This window comes from Erigeron canadensis, chromosome 7, assembly GCF_010389155.1.
Source record: "Erigeron canadensis isolate Cc75 chromosome 7, C_canadensis_v1, whole genome shotgun sequence".
NCBI classification, from domain to species: Eukaryota; Viridiplantae; Streptophyta; class Magnoliopsida; order Asterales; family Asteraceae; genus Erigeron; species Erigeron canadensis.
The window spans coordinates 33,691,017-33,704,692 of record NC_057767.1 but is presented as its reverse complement, the minus strand read 5'-3'; the positions used below and the strand labels follow the sequence as shown (position 1 = coordinate 33,704,692).

The window sequence follows — 13,676 nt, the reverse complement described above, 5'->3', positions numbered from 1 at the left end:
GAGGTTGCACCTCAATTAATTCAGTATTAGCTGCTGCATTATCATCAGCAGCAGCTTCTTTTACATTTTCATTTACGGCTGCTGCTTTCTTCACCATCAGCAGCAGCAGCAGCCTCTTCATCCACCTCCATATCACTTGCTTCTATTTCATCAGCTGGATAGAGGAATCCAGCTGGAACTCATCTGCCACAAATTCTCCCAAGTCCAGATCACTCTCATCATTTTCTCCAACATTTTCACCTTCCATTACAGCAATCACCGACAACAACATTTTCACCTTCCTCTATACCAGCACTACCTTCAATAGCCCATCCTCTTCAGAAATGATTAAAGGGTAGGGGAACCGGGTGCCTCAGCTTCAGCGTGTTGTGTCACCAAAGCATCATCGGCCGTAGATTGTGTGTCTCTAGCATCACCTGTGGTATGGCTGCTGACAACGACTCAGAGGGTAGAGAAGAAGAGGGAATGATTAATGGGGTTGACTCAACTCTAATGGGCTGGGTGGCCCTTGATCTTCACCAACCTCACCTACAGAAGTTTGAGGTGGCTGCTTGCGGTTACCCTTTTTCTCGTCAGCAGCCTTTTTTGAGGCTGCTGATGGGCTGGCTGGGTCTCTATTGTCCTTGGGCAGTGAGGACTTCTTAACCTTGGTAGTTTTGCCCTTTGATACTCGTTGCTGCTGTTTTGGGACAGCAGCAGGAGGTGAGTGGAAGAAGAAGAGATTGTTTGGTTTTCTTTTGAGCTTTGGAGGTTGCTGGGGGGATTATCAGCATACCAGCTCCAGCAGGGTTGGGTCTATATACATTAGGGTATACAGAATAAAGTACCTGTTTCATTTGAGGGGAGAGCACAGCGTACTTGGAGTCAAATTGTTCAGGATCACAAGCAGGAATCTTATATACAGAGCTTGCAACCCTGGGAGAGAGAATAAATTGTGCTCCTTCAGGGAGATACTTTTCTTTTAGCTCCCTCTTGAAAATTAGTGAGAGAAAGCGAGTGAAGGGGACAGAGTTTGATCTGTTCTTGATGGGACCTTCCCTTTTAAATCTTCAAAAATTACGCTGGCAAAGTCAATATTGCGACCATTTGCCAGCGCGTAAATCATCTGCATTTGTGCAGCAGTGGCCTGATCAAAGAGCCACTATTCCCACCCAGACACTGAATTACATGGGTGAACAGCAGCCTCCAAACACCAGGCAGATACTTCTTCTGCGGGTTGCTGTGCACAGGCTGTGCTGGTTCAGTATTGGTCCCATACCCGATGTTAACAACCATTCCTTCCATACTCCAACGGGACCAACTCCACATATGGATGCTCTTCCGATTGTTTGGGAAGACGAAGAGCATCTCTCAACGATTCTACTGAGATGGAGATAGTATGTTCTCCTTTCAGTACCGTACCAGTGATGGTGCTACTGGCAACCTTGTAATCACATGTCCACCAAAATTCTCTAAGAAGGTGGACACACATTTCCTTTGGTCTGAGTAAATGGCCTTTCTGGCCGGGCATCCCATGATGAAATCCAACATGGAGAAGTACCCTTTTATTTTTGATGGGATCTCTACAGATCCCAGATAGTTATTGGCCTTGATGACCAGTTTAGACGCTTGGAAGGATACTTGATTAGAAGGATTTATGCCTTCATTATCATATACCTTGGAGTTGAGAAAAGAGATGTTTTGTTGTGCAGATGAAGAAGTCATTTTCGATGAAAGTGATGAAAGATTAGAAGAATGAATGTTGTAAGGAGAAAAGATTTGAGAGAATATGAAAAGTTTAGGAAAATAGAAGATTAGTAGTAAGAAGAATGAACGTGAGAGAGGATGAAGTGGAAGCGATTTGCATATATATGGCATGGATATGGGTCCCATAAACTGCAAAAAGTGAGTTATCGTGTATACTCTCTTTCATACGTGGCAACAAAAAATATTATTTTGAAATAAAAAGGACACTGTACCTATATACGTATGAGATGTATGATGTGACCAGATGAACCACGATTTCAACCATACTCGAGTTCATACGGCGTACACAGTGTACAAGTAGCCCATTTGGGAGTAAATCGAGGTAACCAATTGGGTTTTATATAATATAATATTGATAAAAATACGTAGTGGAATACACTCAGACATCTAGAGGTATCCACTGAAGGGTTGTAAAAGAGTTGGTTACCAAGTTTTTAATCAGCTTTGCAAAAAGGTAGACGCTGAAGAGCATTAAACAATTTTTGGCAAATTGTCAGCCATCAACGGATTTTAAACGTCTTACCAGCAGCCGTTTGCTGCTGGACTAGATAGGGACTTTCAGCACCCTATTACTTTTGTTATGCTTTTTCCCAAAGCATCAGGGATCAACGGATTTTAGATGTCTTTACCAGCAGCCGTTTGCTGCTGGACTAGATAGGGACTTTCAGCACCCTATTACCTTTGTTATGCTTTTCCCAAAGCATCAGGGATCAACGGATTTTAGATGTCTTTACCAGCAGCCGTTTGCTGCTGGACTAGATGGAAACTTTTGGCTTTCCATTGCCTTTATTTTGCTTTTTCCCAAAGCAACAGGGATCAGCGAGTAAAAGAGCTCGCTGATAACTTTGACTTAAGAAGTCGCTGCTCATTTTCATAAGAGGAATATGGGCAGCAAAAACATGAGTGATCATGTTGAATTTGTAAACTCACCATTAGCATACCCAACCTGCTGACAAGATCCTTGAATCTCTTTCATCTAGAGGTTTAGTGAAGATGTCAGCAGTTGATCATCAGTGGGAATGAAGTAAATTTCAACATCCCCTTTCATGACGTGATCACGAATGAAGTGATACCTAACGTCAATGTGTTTAGTTTTGGAATGCTGAACAGGATGTGTAATAGCAATAGCACTTGTGTTATCAACATAATGGGGATTTTAGAAAAATTTAGGTCATAGTCAGCAAGTTGGTTTTTCATCCAGAGGACTTGTGCACAACAACTTGCTGCTGACACATATTCTGCTTCAGCAGTGGAGATGGAAACTGTATGTTGTTTCTTACTAGACCAACTAGTCAGCCTTCCCCCAACAGTTGACATCCTCCACTAGTGCTTTCCTATCTAACATGCAACCAGCATAGTCAGAGTCTGAGTATGCAACGAGGTCAAAGGAAGACTCCTTGGGATACCAGAGACCAGAGAGGAGGTTCCTTTGAGATATTTGAAAATACGTTTGACAGCGAGAAGATGGGACTCCCTTGGGGATGCTTGATATCTTGCACACAAGCAAGTAGCAAACATAATGTCGGGACGACTCGCTGTGAGATACATTAGAGAGCCAATCATTCCACGATAGAATGTGGGATTCACATGCTTACCATCAGGGTCAGCATGAAGATTGTTTGGAGGAGACATGGGAGTTGACTTGGTAGTGATATTAGACATCAAATTTGGCCAGCATGTCTCTGATATATTTTTCTTGGTTTATGAAGATGCCATCAATGAGCTGGCGATTTGTAAACCGAGGAAGAAGGTTAGCTCACCCATCATACTCATCTCAAAATGAGAGGACATTAGTGAGCTAAACTTGTTGCAAAGTTTCTTACTGGAGGATCCAAATATTATGTCATCGACATATATCTGTACATAGAGAACATGAACACCCTTTCTATAGATAAACAGGGTGGAGTCTATAGATCCTCGCTGAAAACTCATGAGAGAGAAGAAATTCGGAGAGAGTGTCATACCAAGCTCTGGGAGCTTGTTTAAGACCATACAATGCTTTGTAAAGACGATAGACATGGTTTGGCTTAGTTAGATCTTCAAAGCCAGGTGGCTGCTTCACATAAACTTCTTCTTCGAGTTTACCATTTAGGAAGGCACTCTTGACATCCATTTGATATATTGTGAAGTTTCGATAAGCAGCATGTGCCAGGAATAAGCGTATAGCTTCAAGTAGCCACTGGTGCAAAGGTTTCGTCATAGTCGACTCCTTCTTCTTGAAGGTACCTTGAGCTACTAACCTAGCCTTGTTGCGAATGACAATACCATCTTCATCCATTTTATTCCTATAAACCCACTTAGTACCAATGGGTTCTTTGCCAGGAGGAAGAGGAACTAAGAACCAAACATGCTGTCTTTGGAATTGAGTTAGTTCTTCTTGCATGGCAGCGACCCAAGATGGGTCTACCATGGCTTCTCCAATATTCTTAGGAGTGATCATTGACAAGAAATTAACATAAAGACATGTCTTTCTGTCGCTGATCTAGTCACAATGCCCTGCTGAGGATCACCAATAATCTGGTGAGCAGGGTGACTAGAAGTCCATTTAAGTGATGGAACACTTGATGAACCTTGAGGGGCAGCGGAAGATATTTGCATGGGATCAGCAGAAGGATAGGAGAGAGATCAATGGTAATTGATGGAGCAAGAGAGGCTTGATCAGTGGAGCAGTTGACTGATTTAAGGTTTCAGTAATGGGGTCCTCAGCAGACACCATGTCTGAAGCATCATGAAATACTTCAGTAGAGTCATCCATTTGCACATCATCAGCCAGTGATCTAGGTTTGGCTGATGCTGCATGAATTGTCCTTAAGATAGGCTCAACTGGCTCGATCGTATAGATATGAGCAGCAACTTGTTCCAGCTCAGGATCTGCTGAACACTTCTCAGTGAACTGCTGTTCACAAGGGGGTGAGCAGGGGACATCAGTATTCTCCATTGGAGGGTTGAACTCACAGAAGATTTCTTCAGTGGATGATGGCTGGATATCTTTAAGAGCAGTCGAGCTTTCATCAAAAGTGACGTGATTGATCATCTACTTTTTGAAGACGAGTATTGAATACCCTAAAAGCTTGCTAATTGAAGAGTATCCAACAAAATAACCATCATCAGCTTTAGGATCAAATTCCCTAAATGATCCTATTATTGAGTATAAAGACAGGACATCCAAACACATGAAAGTATTTGATTTGAGGTTTCTTTCCTCTCAAAACTTCATATGCAGTTTTGTCATGTCTTTTGACAATGAGGCATCTATTTTGGGTATGACAAGCAGTGTTAACTGCTTCAGCCCAAAATCTATTAGGAAGAGAGGACTCACTGAGCATAGTGCGTGCTGCCTCTATAAGAGTTCTATTTCTTCTTTCAGCAACACCATTTTGCTCAGGAGTTCTGGTGGAAGAGAATTTGTGAGATCCCTTGATCAGCACAAAAATTCAAGAGTGTGGTTTCTAAACTCAGTGCCATGATCACTTCTGAGTTCTTTGACCCTTATGCTGTTGAGATTTTCCATTTTCTTAATGAATTTTATGATCTCATCAGCAGCATCACTCTTAGATTTTAGGAAAACTGTCCAGGTATATCGTGAATATTCATCCACAATTACTAAAGTGTATTTGCTACCCTTAGACTTTGGACATTCACTGGACCAAAAAGGTCCATGTGAAGAAGGTGAAAGCAACCCTTAACAGAGTTAGCTTGTTTAGATTTAAAGGTAGCTCTATGGCATTTGCCTTTTTCACAAGCGCCACATAGTCTATCTTTTTCAAAGAGAGAGGAGGAAGGCCACGAACAAGGTTCTTTTTGGCAGTGTGTTTATGGTTTTGAAGTTCACATGCGACATTCGCTTGTGCCATAACCAATTTAACTCAGATGCTGACTTAGCAAAGAAACAAGTCTCACTATCAGTTTTGATAGGGGTGAAGTCTACAAGATATACATCTCTTTCTTGGAGCAACCAAGACAACTTCCTTGTTAATATTTACTATAGTGCCTTGATGCTTATCAAGAATTACTTTGTAGTCAGCATCACATAGTTGACTTATGCTAATGAGATTATGCTTTAATCCATTTACATAAGCAACTTTTGAGAATTTTATGAGGCCATTTGAGAGAAGACCATATCCTTCAGTCTGACCAGTGGAGTTATCACCAAAAACCACTGTAGGACCTGGTGCCTCAATATAGTTGTCCAGCAGGGATTTTGAACCTGTCATGTGTTTTGAACATCCGCTGTCCAAATACCACACTCCTTTACCTAGCGAGCCCTGCATGGATGAGAAAAGGATAAGGATCTTTATTCATCCAAACCTATGTCAGTAGGATTTTCTGAAGAAAATTCAGAAGAGGTAGGCTCTATAGAGAGAGCATCTACCAGAGTGAGGTGATTTCCTACTGAGACAGGGATAGGATTTTCCTCATTTGAGGGCAAGATGCTGGTTTCATTGCAATGTACGTAAGCAAAGCTGCTCACAACTTCAGGAGCACTGTATTCAACCAGCATTGAGGGTTGCCCCCATGCGTTTGAAACAACCCTTTGAGAATGGGGAATTTCAATGCGCTGAGCAGCAATGTAGTCAGCAATACTTGTAGTTGTGTAAGAGGAGAGTCACTGATAACAGGTTCAGTAGAGAGGTTCTCACTGATCCTGTTAGAAGAGGAAGATGTTTCAGCAGCTGAAGGGATTTTATGTCATATACAGCTGCTGAAGCATCTTTAGGACAGAATAGAACACATTCAGAAGCAACATGTCCTCTACTGCAACAGAGATAACATTTATTGTCAGAGGAATTGCCTTGACTTTGAATGAGAAAATCCCTCAGTTGAGATGAAAGATCATTCACTCGCTGAGTGAGTTCATTTATTTGAGGAGAAGAGGAAAGGGAAGTCTTGCTTTTTGCTTAGACTTGGACTTATTTCTTTGTCTAGCCATAGGAGGGGGCATTTGAGGAACAGGACCAAGTATGGAGTCACAATTTTGACTTTGAGAAGGCACATGTCCTCTAATCGTGGTCCATGCTTGCTTCCTAGCAGGGTGAGAAGAGGAGGAACCCTGCTGAGGCTGATTCTTATGAATAGGAGTAGAGGATCTGACTTGACGCTTTGGAGTGATCGACCTCATTTGCCTATGAGGTAGATACTCGTTGAAGATAGAGGATTGACAGTGCTGAGAGGGCACTTGTCCTCTTTGAGGAGTAATAGATCCAGTTTGTTGATGAGGCAAGTTTCCTCGCTGAGGTGTTATAGGTCTTACCTGCTGATTAGGGAAGTGTCCTCGCTGAGGAGTGTCTGATCTATTCAGAGAGGTCTGTCTTCCCTTTTTGGAGTTACATGCCTAAGATTTACTTTTGAGGGTAAGGAATGAGATACAACATCAGCATATACCCCCTTGTGGGAGGTACCTGCTGGTGTCTTTCATCAGCGAACTGACCCCTTCTTTACTTGATCTAACTTAGTACGAGAAGGTTCAAGTTGAGATTTAGCACCAGAATTTTGATTACTGACATGATGGTCCTGCTGAGGGAGACCATAGTCATATGGAGCAGCAATGGTGCTTCTTTTAAAAGGCTCAGCACCTTTTAAAATAGAGGCTGAGGAGTAGTATATGTACATACCCATCACTTGAGATATCTCCTTTGAAGGTTCTTGGAGGAGAATTTGCACTCTCCCTTCGTGTGGCAGCATGCCAACAATAGGGAGATGGGAGAACATGTTAGATGTACTGGTAGAAGTATTAGTACGTTTAAGATTTATAGAAGAGGGATCACAAGAGGATGCTGAAGAATTGGTGTCTATCTCAGAGTGATAGTCATTTTGTCCTTTGACAAAATACTTCTTCATTTCATCCAATGAGTTGGAAGTTGAACAAGATGGAGGAAGGATACTTCAGGTTTTACATCATCTTTAAAGGAGTCAGCGATGGAGGCAGCAGCATCAAAATTGCCACCAATAACTGCTTGTACTTGAGCAGGAACTTGTTCGCTCAAGCATTGATGATGAAATTTTGAAGCCTTTGACCAGGAGGTCACAATTTTCTTTAGATTTGAAACTTCAGTCTTGAGAGATACATCTCAAGTTGAAGTTTTTGAGTCATCAACTCATGAGATTGAAGTTCAACATGAACATTTTTCAACTTCATAAGTTTTTCAGATTTTTCACTCAACTCGCTCCAGCAGAGTTAAGTTTCGATTGAAGTTCAGCACGTAGACTTTCTACGAACTGAAGATCGCAAGACAAAGACTCGATGATTTTAGTCTTGTCTTGATTAGAAGAGGAGAGAAGAGAGTGTACCTTTTTAACAGTGACGTTTACCCACTGACTTGAGGAGACTTGATCCTTGGTCAGAGCATCACTGTCAGCAAGTGCCATAAGGCACATAGCATCAACATAATCGTCGTCATCAGAATCATCTGAATCAGCCCAATCATGTTCCTCGGCAATCAGTCCTTTTGCTGGGACTTTATCCTCTGTTTCAGCAACCTTGGCCTTCAGCTGATAATATTTGTTTCTATAATCATCAGCAGATTTGGGAGGATTAATTTGGAGGTAGCAGAATTGGGCAGGGAGACTCTACACTCCTTCTGATAGTGACCTTTCCTGCCACACTTCCAGCATTCTTCCTGTGATTTATCAACAGGAGTTTGAGGGGAGTAATCATTTTCGATTGTTCCACCTTTTAGAGTATTTTCTTCCAGCAACCAGGGCAAAGCCATGAAGTCATTAAACATTTCTTGTTTTTCTTCTTCATCCAGCTCACTAATGAGAGTCTGAATTGATGCTGGAAGATTAGGGGTACTGACACCATCATAAAGATCGATGGGTTCAGTAGTGACGAGAGCAACAGGGTCAGAAATAGGATGAGAAGGAATACTGACTGTAGAAGAGGAAGGGCCAGCATGCCTTTTGGCATCAGCAGAAGCTCGAATGTTTTGAGCCAATGCTCTTTCTTCAAATTGAAGAGTACCAAAAGTTCTTCAAGATCAAAGTCTTGGATTTTCTTCGTTGTACGAAGAGTTTGTCTTAAGTTTTGCCACTTAAGAGGAAGAGAATCAATGAATTTGTGACATACCTCAAAGTATCATGGGTAATGCCAACATTGTCATATCATTGAGCAACCCTTTAAAGCGAGTGTAGGTGCTCTCAAGACTTCATCGGGAAGAGAGAGAAATTTTCATAAGCTCTTTTAAGTCAATTTTCTTGATTTTAATGAGGTCAGCAGAGCCTTCATAGGTGCTGACCAGTCTATCCCAAACTTCCTTTGAGGAGGGATACTTGATGACCAGTTTCATGATTTCAGTAGGAAGAGTCACTATAATCATGTTTTTAAGTCTGGCATCAAGATTTACCAGCTTTCTTTCTTCATCAGTCCATTGAACCTCTGGCTTAAACAGGTCAGTGACAATTTCAGGAGCTTCAGGTGTAGCTCCTGGAGTCCTTTGGACGTACATCGGCACATATGGGCCCTCATTTAATATGGTCATTAAATAGGGCTCCACACCAGCGATGTGAAGAAGCATTCTCTCCTTCCAAGACCCAAAATCTTTGGGCTCGAATTTAGGAGGTGTTGACACGTAACCAAAGTCACGTGTATTCACAAGGCTGGGAACAGAAGACATAGTTCTTGTTAAAAAGTAATTTTTGAATGTAAACAAAAGAGGGCAAACAGATCTTGTTCCAATGAATTAGGAACGGTGGCTCTGATACCACTTGATGGTCCACGAATGCACTTCTAATGTTTAATTTAGTATACAAGAAAGAAAGTAATCAAGAAGGTAAGTAATAACAAGAACAATATTCAGTTCAATTGTAATACATCAATGCAAGGATAATCATATGTATCATTGATTAAACGATGAATACATGGTTGATCTTACACTTGACTTACACGAATACAAAAGAACAAGGATAATTGCTAAGTTTAGACAGATAAGAAAAACTTAAGCAATTACAAGTGATATACACTTTTAGACGGCCAGATGCGCTTGACACAATGTGGCTGTGTTGCTTTATATAGGGGAAGACTTGAATCAACACAGCCTGCTTTGATTGTGACTTGATGGTGGTTGTCGACTTCCAATTGGCTCATCGTACTTGAATCATGTGCCTATTGTCTTCTATACCAAAACGGGTAAGAGAGAGAGAGAACTCTTGTTTTGGTCCCAACCTGTACATTTACCATTCTAGGCAAATTACAGTTAGTTAACCACCATGTGACCTTTTGTCTTTACGTAGTTTGAATATTCCCGCCAAGATCACCTTAGGTCAGCATGCATCCCGCTGAAGACGTTTCTTCATCTGCTGACAAATTGTTAGGAGACTTGCTGACGACATGTGTCAATTATCAAGTCTCCTTCAGCGAATCCCAGACTTAACAAACCCACAAAACACAAACTTTCATCATGTTAAAACAAATTCAAAAATACATAATTAATCAATCAAGTACATATATATATAGAGAGAGAGATACATATATTATACATACCAACGCATCCATCTCTTAAATAAATGTTTCCTTCAATATCCGGGGACTGGTAACACTCGGTTAAATACCCAAAACTACGATTAGCCATAAACTCGTAATAACCGGAATTAGCGAACTTGCAACAACTTATTTGTTGGAAGTCAAGGTATGTAAGAGTCCAAACAAGTGTTACCGGAACAACCCCGTTTAAATGCCTTCCTTCAACATACAAATTTGCATCCACAAAGAAGGCGGATCCACAAGATGAACCTCCTGTGTACGTTGGAATATAAGCATATTAAACATTTAATAATTACGAGTAGTCAATTAATGCAGCTGAAAAATAGATCAAGTATAACATACAATTAATTAGCATAAAAAATAACAAATAAATGATTGAACCTATATATATATATATACGTGTACCTCCTGTATCCAACCGGGACGTGAGCTCCACAGTGTATGACGTCAGATAGTAGTAGTTAGGAATCGTTGTGTCGCAACAAGTGATACCAAGGCAATTGATTTTATCTCTCGCATCACTATCATTTCGACCGCAAATTGTGGAGCAACCACTGAGGGCTTTCCCTTTGTGTGAAATGACAACATTGCCACAGCCCTCAAGCACTAGTTTGTTCCGTGATTGGGTATACCGGAAGGGGCTCCGATCGTCAAGATCCACACTCTTTATCTCATGTAGACTAGTGCTATTGACAAGGTATTGGCAATTAGAGATAGATGTTGGCGTGTTAACCGTGACTGTCCTATTTACCAAATCGATACTCACGACTTCAAGGCTGTGTAATGCGGCTGATAGATGTGGGGTCGACGAGTTAACGCAATCGATAGCGTACCATTCGTTGAGAGCACAGTTTGCACCGATGCCGAATGGGAATGGGATGCTCACATTCCCACACTGATCACTGCAACCTGGCCTGGCGATGTGCGGTGCACTTCTTGCAGTTGGTGTAATTATTAGTACTATTAACGAAAGGATGATGAAGATAAGCAAATCGTAATTTGCTTTAAATAAGCTAAACATTTTTGTTAACAAATAAATGTACCAACTACTACAATACTAGCTACTACCAGAATTAATTAAATGGAAGGAGACGGTGGTTTTTTTGTTTAGAAAAATAAAATAATGATGTTGAGAAATGGAATATATTTATGTGTGATGATAATAATTGTGGCCGGATGTTTATTTGTACGTAGATGTCGATCGGTAGTATTATTGAAGGAGGAATGTGCTCATGAGATTTACCAGGAGATCCAGAGTCGTCGTCTATGGCGTGCATGATCAATCCAATTTTGGAATTACGTGGCTTTTTCAACTATATATTATTGGATTACGATTATTATTGCTAGGAATTAATATTTTGTTTATTAATTTTCAACAAATAATCTTTCTTTGCTTCATTTTTGCATAGGTGTCATTTTAGTATTTTACACTTGGACTTACGAGACTATTTACAAGTAACTTAATTTCATATATTATTTTTTAATTTTTTTTCTAAATATAGGCCTATTGTTATAAAGCTTTTTAATTAAATGTATAATCGTAACAAGTTCTAGAAAGTTTTTTTAGGATTAACATGCATAATTATTACTTAGAGACAATTCGAACATCATATTAGAAAAAACCCGATACTTTTCCAAATTTCAAAAGTTTGTGCGGGGAACTCGAGTCCCACCTATTGTTCACAAAAAGGTGGCAACGTTCGCAAAAAAGTGTAGAACTGAAGAGGCATGGCCGGTACAACACGAATTTGGGAAATAACCCGGGTCATCAAAATTCCACAGTCATCAGAATCCCACAGAATCCCACTAACTGAATTCAGTAAGCTAAGAATACTCCTTCCGTCTCATATTAAATGTCATATTTTGATTTTTTGAGTCTTTTTCTTTCGATTTTGACTGTAAATATTTTTGTTTATGTTATATAACACTTGATCTAACATATATAAACAAAGATATTTACGATCAAAATAAGACAATTAAAATGAGACGAAGATACTACTATATTTACAAACCAAAATCTTGACTACATCTTATAAAAAGGTAAAAGAAGGAATCATGTTTCCAAAACCACATTAGATCCTTATTATAACTCCGTAAGGTTTTTGATACATCTTTATCTATATATATTAAAAGCTAACTGATCAAACTTCAATTCTCAGAACTCTCATTTTAGTAATTTTTTAAATTAAACATGTGACTTAGTTCATTTAATTTAAATTTGTCGACTTAATTCAATCAATCCAATTAATCCATCCGTACAACTTATAAGTGTTATATAAAGACTATAATAATACTAGATTCAATAAATGATTATTCTACATTAACGATATCAATAACTACACTACAAAAAAATTTCATTTGTTCACACTCGCTTTTTTGTGTGTAAAAATATATAGACTTAAAAGTGGGTGTAAATTTCTTCACACTAAAAAGTGTGTTGAATTAAAAGTTCACACTTTTTAGTATGAACTTTCATAATTATTTTGTCACACCCCATTTGTCCACGCTAACTTTTTATCTTTATATATATTTACATATATTATTTTTATTTTTATCTTTATCTTTATATATATTAAAAGCCAACTAATCTAACCCCAATAATCACAACTCTCAATTTCTCTAAATAAATTATTAAACATATAATTAAACATATAACTAAATTATATATTTTTAAAAAGTCAAACAATATTTAATTAAATATAAATATAATATATTTATCTCTTTTGAAACTCTCGGTCGAATTACAATTTGATATTTATAAATGTTGTTTATTGGGGCTACAACAAACAAAGAAAAACAAAACAATTCTTTGCGTAGCTTTTATCCCATTCGAACGACAAGAAACCGAGGTTTTGAGTCGGATATACCACAAACATATCATAATAGAAGCAATTCTTCAAACTGCAAGAGGTTACACCATCAAAATTTGACATGACATTAATCACATTTTTATTTTAATAACATATACTTTAAATATTAGTTTAGCGATTTATTTTTTCATAAATTTAACATCTTAGTTTACGAGGTTTTTTAGATTACATTAATTTAAATTTATTGAGTATGTCGCAAGTAACTCCTATATTTGAAACGGGATGCTAAAATAATTAATTTACATTTTTTTTGTTTATTTTCATCACCAATTTATATTTTCACTTAATTTAAAAATAATTAATTTACACTTTTTAGATAAAAAGTAAAACTTTAAAAATATCGGTTACTTGATTGAGTTGAGTCATTATGGTTTAGCCCACTAGTGGTCATAAAGTTTTCCACTAAGTTCAAATTCTGTCAAACGTAAATTTAATGTATTGGTTTTATAAATGCTATGCCACTAAAACTAGGAGAGGAGACCCCATAGGGGCATAGGACATAGCAAGTAAATCGAATTTTGAGGTGAGCGTGTCAAAATCGAGGGTGTTAGCCAATTATATATTCACATTAAAAGGAAAGT

At 38.8% G+C, this 13,676-nt stretch overlaps 1 protein-coding gene across 1 annotated transcript; it reads right to left on the bottom strand.

Moving 5' to 3' along the window:
- Nucleotides 1–8,231: 8,231 nt before the first annotated feature.
- On the bottom strand, nucleotides 8,232–11,296 carry LOC122609370 (wall-associated receptor kinase-like 2). The gene is made up of 3 exons (XM_043782419.1): nucleotides 10,631–11,296; nucleotides 10,226–10,477; nucleotides 8,232–8,617 (listed from the first exon to the last, which is right to left on the bottom strand). The coding sequence occupies exons 1-3, from the start codon at nucleotides 11,244–11,246 to the stop codon at nucleotides 8,232–8,234; spliced, it is 1,254 nt and encodes a 417-aa protein (XP_043638354.1). The 5' UTR covers nucleotides 11,247–11,296.
- Between the last annotated feature and the right edge of the window lie 2,380 nt (nucleotides 11,297–13,676).

Coding starts and splice junctions, on each gene's coding strand:
- LOC122609370 (XM_043782419.1), bottom strand. CDS start 11,246: ATGTTTAGCTTATTTAAAGCAAATTACGATTTGCTTATCTTCATCATC. Junction 10,478..10,630: donor GTCCCGGTTGGATACAGGAG/GTACACGTATAT, acceptor CAACGTACACAG/GAGGTTCATCTTGTGGATCC. Junction 8,618..10,225: donor TTTAAGAGATGGATGCGTTG/GTATGTATAATA, acceptor CCTCTTCTACAG/TCAGTATTCCTTCTCATCCT.